Source organism: Mus caroli, chromosome 9, assembly GCF_900094665.2.
Source record: "Mus caroli chromosome 9, CAROLI_EIJ_v1.1, whole genome shotgun sequence".
NCBI lineage: Eukaryota > Metazoa > Chordata > Mammalia > Rodentia > Muridae > Mus > Mus caroli.
The window spans coordinates 21,440,149-21,459,585 of NC_034578.1; the positions used below are offsets into that span (position 1 = coordinate 21,440,149).

The window sequence follows — 19,437 nt, forward strand, 5'->3', positions numbered from 1 at the left end:
TAGAACTCATTATCCTACTGTGTAACACCAGCTAACCCAGAGACAGCATTCCACTTGTCCCATCCTCCCAGATGCTGGGATTTTCATCTACACTGTATACCGAATTTCTTTATGTCTCTTATTGGCTATGGCTTAGGGACCTGGAGAGATAGCCCACTAGTTAAGGGTGCTTATTGCTCTTGCAGAGGACTTGGGTTTGATTCCCAGCATCAACACTGAAGCTTGTAACTGCCTGTAACTTTAGTTCCAGGGGATCTGACACCTCTTCAGACCTCCTTGGGCTCCTGTATACACATATGTCACACACAGGCACACTCTAACACACACACATAAACGTAAAAGAAATTAATATAAAAATAGTTATGGCTTAGAGCATCTGCTGTTGGCTATTCTCTGTGTTTAGCCTCCTGAGGAAGTTCCCTTCTTTGACACCATCTCTCTACCCTATTGTCCAATTCTAGATTCCAAAACTTGTTCAGTTCAGTACAGTCAGTTACTATCTCTCTCATACTGCATTCAAAGGTCTCAAGACTTAAGTGTCAGATGTAATTCACCCATCTCCATTTCCATTGTCCTCCGGAATGACATGTTCCCTCCAGTTCCCAGTCTTAGCACTGAGGTGAGGTTTCTCATACCCAACCATTTCTCATAGTTCATTCAAAAAAACTCCACTGAGATGGTGCATACTCAGGAGGCTGTGGCAGGAGAATCATAAATTCAAGCCAGCCTAGGTTACATAATGAGACCCTGTTTCAAATAAAACAGCAACAGAAGGAGCCTCCTAGCTTTGTCTGGTATCCTTCTACTGGGCTGTATAGCATGTGCTCACCAACGGGTGGATGTCATCATCTGGTTTGTTCATCAGATATAGTGCTTTAAGACAAAGGCTCCCCTTGCTTCTCAGTGTCTCCCAGTAGTGCCTTGTATGTAAGGCAGGATTAAGTGTTTTGTTCATGTGATGATACGTATGTCGTCATGTGACACTCATGGATTTATCAGATACTATCCTATACCATGCACTGTAGTTCTTAATAGTCTTCCTTTTACTAAGGTATAATCTTCATGAACGTTTGCCTGGCTGTAGAGTTGGGAGTTTTACCTTTAAGTGTGTTATAACCCTTATACAACCTTTACACTGCAGTCTTAGGGAGCATTGTAGAAGAGGGAGCTGGAGGAGTGTAAGATTCAGAGAATCTTGTCTGCTGCAAGATAGCTTCAGATATGTAGGACAGGAAGCTCCACCCCTGAAATTTCTGCAAAACTTAAATAAGAACAACACAATGCTAACACCAGCTGTCATGCAATTGGGGGGACTCACAATATGCCACCCCTAGATAGAGGGCTATGTGAAATTAATGGCTGATGTGTGTGTGTGTGTGTGTGTGTGTGTGTGTGAGAGAGAGAGAGAGAGAGAGAGAGAGAGAGAGAATCAGTCTCAGTCTCTCACTCTCCCCCATAGATATTCCAATCCCAAGTGGTCAGCCCTAAACACATACACATATGAGCAACACTCAGTGAACTCATCCTGTGTTTGTGTGTGTGTGTGTGTGTGTGTGTGTAACAATAATAAAGAAGAGTTCATGAGTCTGAAAGAGAATTGGGGGGTTTGGAAGGAGGGGGAGGAGGGAAGGGTAGAAATGATGTAAATACACTAATCATGTATGGAATTCTCCAACAACAACAACAACAAAAAAGACCTATAGAGTGTTCTTGTCCATGTCCTCAGGGGCTACTGAGGTCTGCTGAGTTTGTGGCTCTGAGCTACCCAGACTGCCATTGGCCTTTGGCTTTCCTCTGATGTGGTGGCACTTGTCTTCACCACGGGAGAGTGCACTCTCCGCACAGCCTCTCCTAGTCCTCTTAGAGACTTCACTGTGGCAGCTGTCACTCTTGTAAAAGACAGTGCTCTCCAGCACATTGCCCCCTTATGTGGCAGGACTTAACTGTGTGTATTCTAGGTGCTTCCAAGGATTGCTTGTGCTCTAACCTGGCCACTGAGATTCTTTCTGAACCACATCAGTGAATCAGTGCTGGTAGCTGATGTCTGTGCTTTCCCGATCTTTAAGTGGGGTACAGGAAAAGGAAGGGCTGTTCATGGCCGTGTTCATCTGCCTGGGCTCTGCAGCTCTCAGAGAATGCTGATTAGGTACCAGGCTTCCCGAAGAACGTGCTCTTGAGACCCCGATCCACACTGGAACGTGGGAGAGTCTAAATATCACCCACTCCTGTCTCCGGGCATGTGTGACTAAGCAGCACTTTTGTTCCTTACAGCCCTTGAGGGCAGGGACATTATTGTGTTCACATGGATCCCCCACCCCAAGTATCTACAGCTGGAGATATTCCATGGCTATTTGTGAAGTAGCAGAAGGAAGGAGGGACAGAAGATGGGGCAGAATTGAAAACAACATATCAGATGATCTGCCAGAGTAGGAATTTAGATGGTATCAGATGGAAGATTTGGTAAATAGGTTTTCTGCTCCTAGATATGCATGAAATTGCTCCCCAGGGTGTACCCGGTGTGTTAGAAGATTGGATATCATTAGTACTGGTAAAAATAGCCAAGTCTTGAGGAGCACCCAACATTAGAAATAGCAGTGGGATAGCATATAATGGGACATCTGAGGACACAGAGCCTGAAGGTCTCAGGGGGAAGAGTCCTAGCTTGCTGAAGGGCCCTATGCATCAAGTCCTGGAACAGCCACCTAACTTGCTCCTATTTTGGGGTGCAGACTGTCTGGATTGAGGGGCTCATCACCATCATTTCTTGGATCCCAGAGACCCTTTCATCTTGAGATTAGGTTTTAAATGTGAGAATTTCTGTCTTTTTTTCTGCCCTTTCTCAATGACACTAGGGCTGCTATTTGTTTCAGAGCAGATGTTGAGTGGGTTTGAACTTGCTATCATCTGTAGTTGATTGGCTATGGTTTGCTAGGGTGTTGAGAAGGATTCTAAAGTTTAGTTTAGGTTCAGTGGAGGGAAGTTCCTTGAAAAGTGGCAAGGGCAGGGATGGCTGGAGAGGAGCCATGTGGATGTCACCCCTGTTCTAGAGAGTGGGGAGTAGTAGCTGAGCGTTGGTGGGGGTGATTTTCATTTCATTTCCCCCCAGAGATTTCCCTTGGTGCTCTTCAATGGGTTCAATGTGGTATCTTTGTAGAAGGAGATAAAAAGAATTCAGAGACTTCCCAGCTTCCACATCTAACTTGGTATCTGATATTGGACACTAGATCACAAACAGGCAGGAACAGGAGGCTATGTAACACCCCCCTCCAGAGGGAATGTTTCCCAGTAGTTATTTCAGAGGCAATTTAAGCTTTTGTAACTTGAGCTGTGACTGGTACTCCCAACTTAGCACATAAAATTGTTGCTCACATGGCTAGAATCTTGGCTTTGTGCATTGGCAGTCAGAATGGCTGAGGAGGGACCAATGGCTTCGAGCCACCTCAGGGTGTATTTCATTAACAGCCATGTTTAGTGGCTTTTGCCCAGGGTGAATTTGTCCAGGTACTTCCTTTAAGGCATTGTCTTTTTCATGTGGAGAAACGGAGGAATGACTGGAATGTATGAATTTTCAAAGTAACTTGGGCCTAGGGCCTCTTGGGCCATGAAGTTAGCAGATATTTTTTGAATGTTTTACACATGTCTGCTGTAGACGTTGCAAGGGAAACTATGAGCAACAACATGTGATTCCCTCAGCCTTAAAGTGTTTCAGTAGTTGGAGAAGATAAATGGAAGTACCACAGCAAATAATACTTTAAAAAAGAGTGGTAAGCATCCTGAAGGAAACAGAAACCCTCCACGGTGGTTGACCAGAGAAGCTCCTTGGAGATAGTCCAAAGAGTCACTAAGTCTGAGAAGCAGCTGAAGCAAATCTGTGGAGGATGGAAGAGAAGTCAGGGCTAGTGGAGAGATGCCCTGAGGCGATCTATTAGCACCCATATCGTGGATGGAGATGGTAGTGGATTTATTATAGCCTCAAAGGCATCCGTTGCTTCTCTTAGAGGTTACAGGATTCAGTCATTGGGTTCAGTCAAGGCTCCAGGCCCTAACTGGAAGCCGTAACAGTGTCCACTCGTCTTGGCATCTTTGGGTATTCTCTCCTGGCAAGGCTATTTTGGTCTCTTTAGGAAGCCTTCTGTGGTGTCTGTAAAACCAGGATTCCCTTAGAATCTCTGTTTATCCACTCAGAACAGTTCACCTTATATTCTAACTTCATCGTGGCTTCTAAGCAGCCTGGAACTCTGCACATGTTCTCATGCATACAGTGAGGCACCATCAGTGCCTGATGAGCAATATATAATGTTTACACTTCGACCATTATTACAGAAAGACCGTGAGTGAAGGTTAATACTAAGTATGAGTAATTGTTGACTTCTATATTCCTCAGAATTTAGTCTTTGCGTGAAACAGTGATCAGTCACTGTAAGGACGCTGTGTGCTAACAAACTATGTGTAACCAAAGTTACCATTTTAACCAATGGTAAGCACGCAGTTGCTGTCGTAAGCACATTTGCAGTGATGTGTCACCACCACCATCTAACTCCAAACTGGACCTTCATACAAGAAAAAGCCATTCCAGTTAAACAGTAACTCCCCATACCCCTTCAGACCCAGGAAAGAAACACTCGTCTTTCTGTCTTTATCAATTTGGCTATTCTTGCTACCTCATGTAAGTGAAATTAGCCAGTCTATCTTTATGTCATGATTTATTTCACTGAGCATTTCAAGGTGCATCTGTGATCTCTATTGTATATATAACAGAATATCCTTCCTCTTAAGGAGGGATAATACATACATGCACATATGTATACCCACATGAATATGTGCATACACACATTCATACCTGCACACACAACAATGTGCACATACAGAGACACATATAGACACAGACATACACACAGACACAGATACACACTTGCACACACACACATGCACATACATACAGACACACACATATATACATGCACACATGCACGCATTCCGACACACAGACACACACTTAGACATTGACACACAGACATAGACACACAAACACATAGACACACATGCACATACACAGACCCAGACACACACAGACACTCAGATGTGTACATATGCACAGACATGCACAGATAGACACACACACAAAAACACATGCACACATGTACATACATACATACACACATAGACATACACAGATACACAGACACATATACACACTCACACATGCATGCATACTGACACACAGACATAGACACAGAAATGCACATGTACACACACATGCACACACACACACACACACACACACACACCACTTTGTGTTTGTCCATTTATCTGCTGGTGCACATTTGGGTTGTTTCCATCTTTGGGTTATGAGGACTATCGTGAACACGATGTGCAAATTCCTTTTCAAGTCCCGACTTTCAACTTCTACTGAAAATAGTAGTGCCGAATCTTGTGGTAAAGCTACTTTTAGACTTTAGAACCATTTTAAATATATTTGCGACAGTCAGTTTACATCAAACAAAGTCACCTTCCGGTAGGAGGTGACATGGGCTGAGATTTTGCATTCTTCTTTTTCGACCCATGTGATGATGCTTGCTGACATGAAATGACTCGTTTTAAGTATGCCTTTATTTTATTTTTTACAGCATCAAACTTCTAGCTGTGCAAGAGCTGCTTGACAAAGAGGCCCTGGAAAAGGTAAATATTTTGTTTTTCCTGCTACACAGAAGAATTCTGCTCCCTGACCAGAGGCAGCCCTTACTGCAGAAGCAGTCTGCTCCTTCCTATTCTCCTGCAGTGAGCCCTGCAGACTTTCAATCCAAGCTCCGAGTACTCACACTGCATTTGCCCTTGCAGACCCAAGCATGCTCTGTTCCTTCCAGGCTCTGGGAAAGCCGAGGCTTGCTGATCACAAGCCAGGCCACCCTCTGTAGAAGGATTCCTGCGCTTCTAAGCTGCTGGAGCAAGAGGCCTCCTGTATGCCAGGCTTCAAGCTTGCTGTCTCCTCTTGGTTTCACATTCAATCGTCTGAGTATAGAGATGAAGGGACTGAGGTCCAGCTATACTTGGTCACCAGCCCAAGGCAAATGGACTCAGTGGAAGAGTGAAGATGTGAACTTCTTTAAAAGATGTGACTGTGGCAGTGTTCTTTTAGTGGTTTAGCTATTGTTGTATATTATAATATATTAGGCTGTTGCCGAAGACAGGGAAATCACCTCCACCCTTGTGCTTTGGGAGACATCTGGTGCATTTTGCCATGTTCAAGTCAACTGGAACTGACAATCTTTTACTTGTGGATTCTGGTTCTGGGTTTAAAGAGGAATGGGTTTAGTAATGCAGGCTACGCCAGTACTGAGGAGGCCAGGCCCTAAGTGCCATTGTGGGAGCTATTGTACTCCTGCAGTACATTCCCCTCAGCTAGCTCAGGACTCTTCCTTCACATGTAGTTGCAGACATTGATTATAATCTATAGGTTGACATAAATGTAAGTTGTTAGAGAGATAAACATCCAATGGTACTTTTTTTAAGGAACATAAAATGTTTGGACCAGTGCTGAGTGTCTTGGTATTATAACGAAGGAAGTCTTTAAAGTCGGTATCAGGCAGTGCTGTGAAGGGTAGGGAGTGGCCTGAGCTTTGAAACTCCATTCAGCCTCTTTTCCATGAGGGGTGAGACAAGGACACCGGTTCCATTGGACCTTAGAATGGCAAGATGTGAGGCAAATGAGTTAATGTAGCCAAATGGCTCTCTAGATATGAAAGCACTCTGCTCATATCAAGGCTTAATTATTCATGTAAATTCTTCATACACATCCAGCTATTAAAACATGCTATGATGACTATAAAAGCTATCAGTGGGACAAATGACAGCCTTGAGGGTGGATGGCAGATTAGATAATGGTACTAAAGTAGCCATAACTTTTCCAGAAGCTGATGGCTTTTTTGTGATCATGTAAGAGAATGGCCTGGTCTGTAGGAATCACAGGAAGGAACACAGGAAAGAATCTAATCACTCATTCTGAAAAGATTCCAAAGACAGTGGAGAGAAAGAAGGAGAGGGGTGAGAGGAAAGGGAAAGGGAGAGAAGAGAGGAAGGGGGAAGGGGGAGGAAAGGAGGAAGGGAGGGAAGGAGAGAGAGAAGGAGAGAGGGAGGGACAGACGGAGGGAGGGAGGGAGGGAGAGAGGGGGAGAGAGAGAGAGAGAGAGAGAGGATGAGAGAGAGAGAAAGAAGAGGAGGAGGAGGAGGGATATAGATGAGACAAAATACAAACCATTGATTTTGCTGTGTAGGCAGGTATATGAGGTTTCTTTGTATGTCTTTGAAGCTTTAAAAGGCTCTCCCCCATTTCCTTTGTAGTAGTATTCACTAAACCTGTGTGTTTTACTTCCTGATTTTGAAAAAGTTAGAAAAAAAAATCTTCGCATACATGGCACTTCCACATCCAGTGCATCAGTATAATAAAAATACAGGCAGCAAAAATACCAGTTATGTCTTTGAAGTGGTTACTGTCCAATTTAGAGAGGCCACATAGCCAGACCAATTCAGGGCACCAGAGCTTGCAAAATGGATCAGAGAGGTAGTATTGGGCTTGCAGTGGCTGGCTGCCAGCCAGTGAGCCATTGTGCCACCCTGAGAACCAAGCTTCCATGGCTCTGCTCCAAAACTTGCCTTCTCCTTCCTCCTTGAATTATCTTGGGTTACTTATTCTCTGTGCCTCAGGTTTGCAGCTGAAAAATGAAAGTCATAATCCTTCATTCACAAAGCTTTAGAAGAGAGTTAAGTGGGCTGTCTAGGGAAAGGTGTTCAGTAGGACATCTGGGTCTCAGTGATCTCCAGAAGTTAGCTTCTCTATATCTATTCCCTTGTCCCCATCCACCTCCAGCTGGCCTCCTCTTCCTCCCATCATCCGTCTTCCCTTCCTGTAAGCCTGATGGTGGGCTTGCATCATCCCATCTTGACAGATAGGGCCATCGAAGTATATGCAGGGACTGATGGGGAGGGAGCCAAGGTCTTGCAGTTCCTCTTCTCTCTTCTGTGCAGTTGTCTCCTCATCCTCATTCATTCCGCAAGTGTGGGGGTTTCTGCCTGTTAGGCAAGTAGTAAACATTCTTAGAACTGCTCAGAAACAGCCCAGTGGTTATGCACTTGGTATCCAGTTTTTATATGTTGAGTGAATCTTGACATATTGTCTAGATTGGTACTTTTTTTTTTTTTTAATTGTTGTTTTGTTTTTGTAGTAAGATTGGTTCAGTGATTTGTTGATATGTAAGATATGTTCCTTGAAGAGCCTCATGGATCATATTTTTCCTTTGTGGTCAGGCTAGAAAGCCACTGAGAAAAGTGTGTGGTAAACCCAGCTTTGCCATTCAGCATTGTCACTGGGCCACTAGCTCTGGAAGCTCATTAGGAATGCAGAACTTTGACCTTTAGCTCAGACCCACTGAGTCAGAGCCACTCACTGCAGAGAACCCAGGTGACTGACTAGTGCGCATTAAAGTCTCCAAGAACTGTTCAGGAGAGGGTTGTTTACCATCCCCGCAGTGATTATTGAGTAGCCTGTGATAGTCAGAAACCCATTCGATTGCACAAATTGTGCTTCTATGTCCAGTGAAGCTCCTTTGGGAGGTGTATGTTCTAGTTGTAGATTTCTCTTTGGGTGTGGCATCCGCACGAGTATGCAAGCACACATACTTGTTTAGAAGGCAGAGCAGAATTGGGGAGGGGACTTTCTCTGTTGCTATCTGCCTTAATGCTTTGAGACAGAGGCTCTCATGGAATCAGAGCCTTGCAGTTTCTGCTTGTCTGGCCAGTTAGCCATTGAGCTTCTGGGATTTGCCTGTCTTTGCTATAGGGCTTTGGTCACAGATATGAGCAACCATGCCTGATGTCTTAGTTAGGGTTTTATTGCTGTGAATAGATGCTATGACCATGGCAACTCTTATAAAGGAAAATATTTAATTGGGCCTGGCTCACCAGTTCAGGGGTTTAGTCCATTATTGTCATAAGGGGATACATGGCACATGCAGGCAGACATAATACTGGAGAGGGGGTTGAGACTTCAATATCTGGATCCATAAGCAGCAGGAAGAGAGTGATACTGAGCCTGGTTTCAGTTTCTGAAACCTCAAAGACTACTCCCAAAGACATACTCTTCCAACAAGGCCTCACCCCTAATAATGCCCTTCCCTCTGAGTCTATGGGGGCCATTTTCATTCAAAGCACCACACCTGACTTTTTTATGTGGATGCTGGAGTTTGAACTTAGGTCCTCATGCTTGCAAAGCAAGCACTCTTACCCAGCCTCTTGAAATCTCATTTATATCTCACTTTTCCTGCTAGTAATAGTCAGAGCCAACAGAGAAGTCACAGAAGTGCAGATTGCAAGCTTCAGACGCCTGTCACCCTGCTGATGTGGCATGGAAACCTGCCTTTGGAGTTTATAGTCACAGAATTTCTGAAACTTTACCATGTTGGAAACTGTGTCGTCAGTGTTTTTTTGTTTGTTTGTTTGTTTGTTTTTGGTTTTGTTTTTGTTTTTTGTTTTGTTTTGTTTTGTTTTTCGAGACAGGGTTTGTTTGTGTAGCCCTGGCTATCCTGGAACTCTGTAGACAAGGCTGGCCTCAATTAAATGTGTGTGCCACCATGCCCGACTTCTTCAGTCTTAACAGTAGGAGCCTGTGCGGACCTCCATTTTGGAAGGTGGTTGTAATTCTAAAAGTCCTTTTCTCTTACACAGGGACTGGCAATAGATCTGAATAGTAAAGGTTTGAGTTGCACAAAACACAACATGAAAGGTTGGCAGGGTCTGGAGGTCTTAGAAAAGGAGATTTCCAATGTCCTCTCCTTTACAGTCAGCCACTGTTAGCATAGTCTTAGTATTTTAGCTGAGGTTTTCCTGTTATGTAGAGAACCAAGAGCTGGGGCATCTTTCAGCCACACTGTGGCTCCCTGTGATTTGGAGGCTGGCAGAACATCATCCTGGAGGCCTGAGTCCCCTTCCTTACTTCTGATCTTGTTCTCCATGCTGCCTCCTATGTACACCCGATAGCTATGCTCATCAGAGCTGAACCCTGGCCACACTGTTGTTGGGGGCCGTTTTTTCTTTTACCCTGCATTCTATTTTCTCCACTTTCCTCAGTGCTCCTTACTAGGTTTGAGGCTCTTGTGAATTATCTGTCCTATTCAACATCAGAATTGGCATTCTGATAGAGGAATTGTGAACAGTGGTGACATCAATGGATAAACTTCCAAGCTTCCTATTTTGACTTTTTAAAGCCTCTTCCCCCCTGTGTTTGGTTTGGCTTTCTGGAGTCATGTGTAGCATTAGCTGACCTGGAACTACTGTATACACTGTACTTGGATGTGCAGTGATCCTTCTGCCTCTGCCTACTCAGTGCTGGGATTTCAGGCCTATGCCACAGCCTCAAGTTAGGGCTGCAGATTGGGGAGAAACTGTGGTTCTGAGTTTTTCTTTTTTATTTATTTTTCACAAATATTACAGAAGGCCCAGTTTCTGGATTAGACACAGCACTTTGCCAGTTATTTTAAAAATAAGTAACAAGCCATAAAATTATCAATCTAAGTTTTCTTATCCAGTTTTTATTAAAAAAATATTTGCCATAAGATTTATGCAGAATGCCTGGTGCCGACTCATGCAGGCCCTGTGCTTGCTATTTAAGTCTCTGTGAGCCCATAGGAGACCTACTTAGTTGATTCAGTGTGCCATGTTCTCCTGGTGTCCTTGACCCCTGTGACTCCTATAGTCTCTCCTCACACTCTTTGGCAGAGTTCCTAGATCTCTGAGGAGAGGAAACCTGATAGGGACCTCCAGTTTAGACTCTTCATCCTCGTAATGTCTGGCTGTGGGTCTCTATCTGCTCCTGTCTGCTGCCAGAGGAAGACTCTGACAGTGACTGGACAAGGCACCTATCCTAGGTCTCTGAGCTATCCAGTCTCTAGTTCCTGACCATGCAGACAGTATAGGGCATGGGATCCCTCTCCTGGCATGAACCTCAAGTTGTACAAGATATCTGGTTGGCCACTTCCACGAGTTCTGCACCACCATTGCCTCAACACATCTTGCAGGCAGGAAAGATTGTAGGGTTTTGTGGCTGGGTTAGTGTCCAGGTTTCTCTTTCCATAGTGTGTGAGTACCTTTTTGTGACAGAGACTAGAATGTAGTAGTGAAGGATCCTTGAAGGCATCAGCTCAATCTCTCTATGTTCAGTGAGCTGGATGGATGCAGCCTCCACTGTCATTCTTTTGAGAGCAACCCTCTGTCCTAGCATCAGCCTGGGTTGTTTAGGGATCTCTATGGGACCACCTCAGCCAACAACTCAACAGAATACAACTCAGTCCCACCCCTGGCTATAAAAGATGGCCATAGCCTCCATTACTAGGAATCCTCACTAAGATTACCCTCATTGATCTCATGAAGTATCTACTGCACTGACTTTTCATACTATACCCCCAAATTCTCCCCAATTCCAGCTGTCTCTTCCCACACTCTTTCCTTCCACCCCTTCCCTACATTATCCCTCCCACTACCATCACGATCTGCCCCCAGTTCACTTGCAAATTCTATTCTGTTTCCTATTACTGGGGAGATCTATGCGATCCTCTAGAGACTTCCTCTTACCTAACATCTCTGTGGACTATCTCTAATAGTCTGTGGATTGACTATTATTCCTTAACAGCTAATATCCACATCCATTATGGCTTTTGGCTTGGTATTTCTGTGAGACTCCTAACAGGGGAGTGAGTGATGTGTCTCTGACTCTTTTGCCTGTTCTTGGGACTCTTTTCCTCCTATTGGGTTGCCTTGTTCAGCCTCGACATGAAGGCTTTCTGCCTTGTCTTATTGTATCTTGTTTTGTTGTTTTTGGCTGTCATCTCTGGGAGGCTGGATCTGGGGGACAGAAGAGGTGTAGGGGAGAATTGGGAGGAGTGGAGGGTGGAGAAACTATGGTCAGGATGAATTATATGCGAGAAGAATCTCTTTTCAATACAAAAAAATAATACTCAAAAGACTTGTAAGGTTAAAAAAAAGTTCAGAGAAAGCATTATGGAACAATAAATAAATAAATAAGTGAAAAATTGTGGGAGATACACATAAAGAACTTTTCTGTCAATATTTTTTCTGAGCTTAATATATCCTCTAAGCCATTAATAACTTACTAAGTCTTCTCTGCTAACCCAAAGTTAGACTTGTCTCCATGGATTTCTTATTAAAAGAATATTATTAGAACCACGGTCAGGGTATCTGATATGTGTAAGTATTAAGGCCTGTGACATTTTTCTGAAACAATATTTATGTGTGCATGCATGTGTGTGTGCGCGCGAGCACGTGTTTCATGCCACACAATGCTTAGCTCCCAAGCACAGTGAGAACCATGCTTACCAGTTGCCCATCTGTGTTCTTTGCTTTTCGAGTAGGTAAGATCTTCTGTTTTCCTGAACTCAAGTCACTAAGACTGGTTTCCTAGGATTTAAAAACAGACTGATCTAATGAGTTTAAATGTGGCATTACATGAAAGGAAATAAAAATAGTTACAGCTTGATTTAGAAAGATCTATTTTTCTTCCCCCTAGTGGTCCTTTCCAACAGCTTCCTGCAAGGCTGCAGACAGTACTGTGGCCAGCCATTCTGGCTGGAGATCACCTTCACCCTGCCAAAACAGAGGGCAGCCATGAGCTGACCCTACTGTGATCAATGCCCACCTGTGAGCTTAGCCTTCCAGGCCACCCAACTCACAATTGTTGCCTGTTCTGTACCCTAGGCTGTCCCTCATTCATCAATCTCAGGTCAGCTGATCTGCTATGACATCACACTCAGTTTTTTTAGTGCTGAGCTTCAAGGGCATAGACAGGTTGAGTCCAGCTTGCTTATTATTATCAGTGAGAGGCCTACTGAGCAGGTTACCCATAATCTTAGTGTCTCCTATCCCCCAACCCCAGCATGCAGGGTTACAATTGTAACTACGTCATCAGAATTTTGTGAGATCTAAAGGGAATAACGTATGCAGCAAAAGAGATCATATATTAGTAAATGCCAGTGTGCCAGTGTCTACCCTACGCTGTCAGTGAGCTGCTGTTCTATCATTGTCACATTCATCATCCTTATCAGCCGTGCTGTCTCTTCCTCTCTTGAGAAGCTTAAGGTGAGCTTTACCACTGCCATCAGAACATGTTAAAGGGAAAGCCATAACCTTCCCCTGCCTCCATTTGCCAAACCTGGACAGTAAGATGACCGGTCCTCCTCCCTGCCGCTGTTGCCGCCATGAAATCTTAAAATACTGACTTTGAAATGCCACTCTTTGTCTGGTTTTCTGGTAGGTGGAACACATGATCTCTAAGCCCTGCTTTGGTGTTTTCTATGTGTGACAAGTGTATATTCGTTTTACCAGGAAGCCTGGGGTTCGGAAAATTCAACTTAATACAGTAGTCACTCTTCCAGCCAGAACCTCGTGCTAAGCAGCATTGGAATTAGAAGAGCATTGTTCCCCAGAGATTTTCAGAAGGAAGAGGAGACAAATGGTTTTTATATAGATGCGGGTGACTAAGCCCAGGATGTTAGCTTGGCTCCTGACAGTAATTGGGAGTCGTGTTTCAAATTCACTGAAATGCACATAGATAGTGGCTTCTGTTGTGATCTGGATTTGCAGTTAATTTAGCTTTTGTGAGTGCAGTGGCTGCTCTGTTTTTGAATTGTACTTTATACCAAAGATGGTAAAGTTATAAAACTTTACCCTTGAATGGTCTGTGTAGAACCACAATGTTTCAACTGAGGGAGACTTCTCAAACTACGTAAACCAACCCTACACATTTTTAAGAAAGTACACCGAGGCCAAGGTTATTGAGGTACCCTTCTCTCCCGGGCCATAACTGGCTTGTTAGTCAGGCAAAGGACATTTCCACCTAGTGTCTTGGCTTCCATATCCAGATGGTCACAGAACTGTAAAGAATGTATAGAATAATAAAGCACATAGAGTAGACACGCCCTGCATTTGGGCTAAAATACTTTCTGGAAAACATATCCTTTAAAAACATCAGTGTGAGATCCTTCGGATCTTCTGTGTTATCTTTCCTCTTTCACTTATTTCCTCATTAGTTGGAGCTTAATGTGAAGGCCATGTTGCAAGGTTGGTAGTCACAGTCTACGAAGGTTGTTTTTTTTCTCGCTGTGTTGAGCAGAGCTGTGTGTGGTCATAATTAATCTCACTGCCACGCTTTGCCTGGCAGGAAGATGCCCACACTAAAAAGACAGCAGAAATGGGGCTCCCATTGGAGGTTACAGTCTCCTGAGTGCAGTCCGACTCTGAGGGAGGCAGCTCCACTTTCCAGACTGCTCCCTGGGGTCTACCTACAAACCTTATGGCTGGGTACTGGAGTATCTTGGTGAATTGTAGGCTAGGCTCCATAGTATCTTTAAAGGAGGTGGTACTGGGTTTGTAACTCCAGGGTAAGCTGCTTGCCTATAGCAAGCATAAGGTCTAGCTTTAATCCCCAGTAGCAGCAAAAGAATGGGAGTAAATATCTGATTTCTCCTGATGTTTTGACATCCCCACAAGATACTATGTATATACTCAGGGGCTCACACTGTCCTATTGTTTCCCCATGTGGAGCTTTTAAAATCTCTTTAGCTTTATTAGTTATCAAAGGTAAGCATATACAAGTGAGAGGTTATTTTAAATTGGTCATATTAGCAAAAAACCATAGTATGTAAAGTTGAAGTTGCTAGAAGCAGCATGCTGGTCATATCTGTGGAGGGCAGGAGACAGGAGGCTGACCTTCAAACACATAATGGACTTCATTAGCCTCAGAGATGCCCCAACCCTTTGGCTAGGGCCTGTTCCTGGGAATGTCTCCTAATGGAACAGGCCATGAAGATAGATAAAAACACATTGCTACATGCTTTGCAATGGCGCACAAATGGAAGGCAGGTCATTATCATAGAGAATGGCTAGCTTTTAGAAAGGACTGCTTCAGTCATGGGTATTTGACTACCATAAATGGGGAAACGTTTAGACTGGTAGGAATGTGATACGCTTTTTATCAGAAAGGAAACTTTACTCCCACTGCTTTGATAAGAACTATGTGTAAATATATTTTTTGTTCCTTAAGCTGATGTTTACTGAGCCCCATCTCCTGTTAGACATTGTGCTAGTGGGTGTTTGCATCTGTGAACAAGACATTTTTCTTTCCTTACCTCAGGAAGTTCACTCTGTAACAGGCAAGGGGACCACCATTACCTGTTACACAGTTATTTAATTACAATAGTGTAATGAGAAAAGAAAAAAAACTCAAAACAAATCAGAAAAAGCAGGTTGTCAGGAAGGCGGCCATAACCTAGTGCTTTTATTGTATCCAGGAAATATGGGAAACATGTAATTTAGGAAGGTTCTTATTTTCCTTTATCATTGAGGTAATATTCCTGGATTAAACATCTTAAGACCTCTTTGGCAGCTGCCGTGGCAGGGGGGTGGGGAGGAGGAAGGAACAATAAGGTGGGAGCTCCATGGTCTCTGCAGGGTGGGGTGGTATAGAGATGGAACAGCCCTTCTAAACAGCCTGGCATCCTGTACACAGTGGGTCCTGGTAGAACACAGCAGCTTGTTGCCAATTGGTGGCTTAAATCTGGCCCATGGCTCTTCTTTGTGAGGTACCATTGGAATATAGGGATACCCACCATTTCACTTCCTGCCTGTGGCTGCTCTCATGCCACAAGGACAGAGTCCAGTGGTTGTAAATGCAGATAGTCTATCTGGCAGACCTCAGGTTATCTATGAGTTGGCTCTCTTTATTTGCTGTTTGCTGACTCATCTTCTAGATAAGTAGTATCTTTTAAGAATCACATGGGATGCCAGACAGTGGTGGCACATGCCTTTAATCCTAGCACTTGGGAGGCAGAGGCAGGCGGATTTCTGAGTTCGAGGACAGCCTGGTCTACGGAGTGAGTTCCGGGACAGCCAGGGCTATACAGAGAAACCCTGTCTCAAAAAACAAGAACAACAACAACAACAACAAAGAGTCACATGGGAACTACATACACTTATCTCAGAAAAATTCATGTATGAACCTTTTACACATGGTTGCATTCCCTTATTTCAGGAGCCTATGGGGCACCTCAAGGTCTTACTACTGGTGTAGGTAGGATTCATTTCTTCCCTCTAGGTATGTCCAGTCATTTCTTCTTTGTGGTTTTAATCGTGGGATGAATTTGCCAAAGGCCATGGAGCACAGTGCTTAGGTCAAGGAGAAAGATTCTGTGGTTAGATCTGGTCAGATTTTGTGTACTGTATCCTGCTGGTCCCAAAACATCATTCCTTCAGGTCTTCCTGTGACTTATAGACACTCACACAGTGGGGACTTTAAGGGGATATCTGGCTTCTAGAGTATCCATGCCCCCATTCTTAGCCACATCAGACATATTTAGGTCTCCTGAAACCTGAAGTGGGCTGAGACTTGACCTGCTGTCTTCTTTGCCTCTGCCCTGTTTCTCTTGGTTGGTACTTACTCAGATAAAAGTCTTAGTCACATAGCCAGGCTTCATCTCCTTCAGCATTCTTTGGGACTTAGGAGTGTGGCCCTTGTCTAATAAACATGTCAATCTAATACATTACCGTAGATAACTTCTTTCTAAGCACTTTTAACTATTGAGGATTTCTCTTTGGGGCCAGAGAGTAAGGGTGCTCCCTGCCAAGCCTGATGACCAGAGATAGATCAGTTCCTGGTGCTCTCTAGTAGAAAGAGCGAATTGATTCCTGGAAGTTGTTCTCTGACTTCCATAAGTGTGTAAGTGGATACAATACTCTCTCTCTCTCAAATAAAAATTTTACTTTTTATTATTAAAGATTATTGTTAAATTATTATGTTAAAGTGTTTGAATGTAATTAATTTTTGTTCACATATATTTTGATATTGAAAATACATTGATTTAGGCTTGAAATATCTTTTAATTTTGAGGGTATAACTGTATGGTCTTTCTATGCCTGTCACAGCTGTGAATATAGATATAAAGACTTATATTTATTAATTTTAGGTTTAGGTCCTATAACTTAGGCTTGTTCCCACCTAGCTCATAACTTAAATTATCCCATATATATTAATCTATGTTCTAGCACGTGGCTCATTGGTTACCTCTCCTTCACTCCTGCCCTGCTTCTTCCTCTGCATCTGGCAGGCAAATCTTCCACATTTGATTCTTTCCCTATCTCTGCCGGAAGTCCTGCCTATTCTCTCGTCCTTTGCTGCCAGTCTTTTATTAAACCAATCAGCAGGTGAGAGAGAGTGTGTTTACAAAATACGATCTATTCGAGGCTAACTTCCTCCTGTTCTATTAGATTTAGTGTATCTGGTTTTATGTTCAGGTCTTGGATCCACTTGGACTTGAGTTTTGTGCAGGGTAATAGATATGGATCTATTTGCATTCTTCTATATGTAGCCATCCAGTTAGACCAGCACCAATTTGTTTAAGATGCTCTCCCTTTTCTACTGAACCTTGTCTTCATGCTGGTCCCCCAACAACAGCAGGGGGCTGTCCCTAAATCTGATGCCTGTCTATGGATTCAGTTCCCCTAACTGGGCTGCCTTGACTGGTCTCAGTGGGAGAGGATGCGCCTAGTCCTGCAGTGACTTGATGGGGTGGGAGGAGTCATATGTCACTGGATCTATCTTTGAAAAATGTTTGAAGTTATAGAAGTATGAATTGGCAAGAAAAGAACATAAGTCGCCCTTGGAGCAAGTGTGGCCGGTCAGCTGAGCAGGAGTTTCATGGTGGCCATCTTCTGCTTTTCTGATTGTATTTTGTGGCTACTCCTCTGATGGTTAATTGGGTTTCCCGAATACTCCTAATGTTCCATTGTTCATATTAGTCTTCTAGTTAACCCTAGACTTACAGAGGAAATGAACAGAGATTGTATACATATGGGTCACTGATGTATGCAGAGCTCACAGCTGTGTCTATTAAAAAAAATAGCAACAGAGGCCAGTTCAGTCCTGCCTCAAGATCAGAGGAGCTTTGGCCCAATGGATATTGTTGAAGTCTAAATGTGCACAGGAGAGCTAGCTTTCCTTTGGCCTAGAGAAGTCAGTCCTCTGTGTTTCACTAAGACTTTTTCCCCCACCAACCTGAAAGAGTTTTGCTGGCCTGTCAGGATGACTCAGGACTTTGTGGCATTCCTAGGTCATGAACTGGCCACAACTTTTTTTGTTGCTGCCTTGCCCACCCTGAGATGTCTACCCCGTCTCTGCTATTTGTAGTCTCCACTTATGATCATGGTTGTGTACCTTATATCAGAATAACCTTTCCTCAGCTAACAATATAAACTGGGTAAGATACACTCAAGTATTGTGAGGTCCCAAAGGGCAGCTAAAATAGGCAGACACTGCAGGAGCTACAAGAGAGGCGGGAATGAGCACCAAGTAAGGTCGATTTCCCTGTGACTTATTCTAGCTCTCTACTCTGTGGGCAGCTAGTCTGTGGGCAGCCAGCTTCCCAGCAGATGCCTGGGGAGTAAGAACATTTTGCATGAGTTTGGGACTCCCAATTTTCTCTGTTGTTTTCTGTCTTCTGATGTTACTGCTTTCTTCTCCCTCTTTTGATTTAGCTTATTTTTCTTGGAGGCTTAGATTCTTCATTGGAACTCATTCTTCTCTGATGGTATAAAAAGGCCCCTGACTGTAAACTGATCTCTAATATGGCTGTAGACAGTTCCTTCCGCTTTAGCACATTGCCTTTCCAGTTTATCCGTGCCAAGGTCTTTACACTCCCTTATGATTCCCTGTTTAATCTTGTGGTAGGTCTAAGTGAATTGTCTAATTTCCACACATCTATAAATTCTCCGAACTTATTTTTCTTACCGAGTTCTTATTTCATTCCACCTTGTTGTAGTCAGGGGACGTGTTTTCTTTGACTTTTATCTTTGTAAATTTGTTGATCCATGGTTCCTAGCCCCGTGTATGGTTTGTCCGAATCGCTCCTGTGTGCCAAGTAGAAAGTGTGCATTACTAGATGTTTGGAGTGACTGTAGGCTTTGTTGATTCATGTTTCTGAATTATGTTACGTTCTTGTCAATCACCTGTCTACTCAAACCATCCATTTAACTATTGTTGGTGAATTACCTATTCCTTTAATTCTGTCAGTCTTTGGGTCAAGTATTTGGGGTTCTGTTATTAGGCTTACAATGATCACATCATTCCAATCCCTTGAACCTTTTATAATATATTGTCCTTTCATCATGTCTAATTTTTAGTAATTTTTTAAAGTCACATTTTCTTTTCCTTTCTTTTCTTTCTTTTTCTTTTTTTCTTTTCTTTTTCTTTTTCTTTTTCCTTTTCCTTTTCTTTTCCTTTTCCGTTTTCTTTTTCTTTTTCTTTTTCTTTTTCTTTTCCTTTTCCTTTTCCTTTTCCTTTTTCTTTTTCTTTTTCTTTTTCTTTTTCTTTTTCTTTTTCTTTTT

At 43.3% G+C, this 19,437-nt stretch overlaps 1 protein-coding gene across 1 annotated transcript in view; it reads left to right on the plus strand.

Annotated features, from left to right (window-relative positions):
* Eepd1 (endonuclease/exonuclease/phosphatase family domain containing 1) overlaps positions 1 to 19,437 on the plus strand; it is a 116,517-nt gene that overhangs the window by 60,613 nt on the left and 36,467 nt on the right. Inside the window, exon 3 of the mRNA XM_021172058.1 lies at positions 5,628 to 5,679. Within this exon, the coding sequence (XP_021027717.1) occupies positions 5,628 to 5,679 (52 nt within the window). The remainder of the gene's footprint in view (positions 1 to 5,627; positions 5,680 to 19,437) is intronic.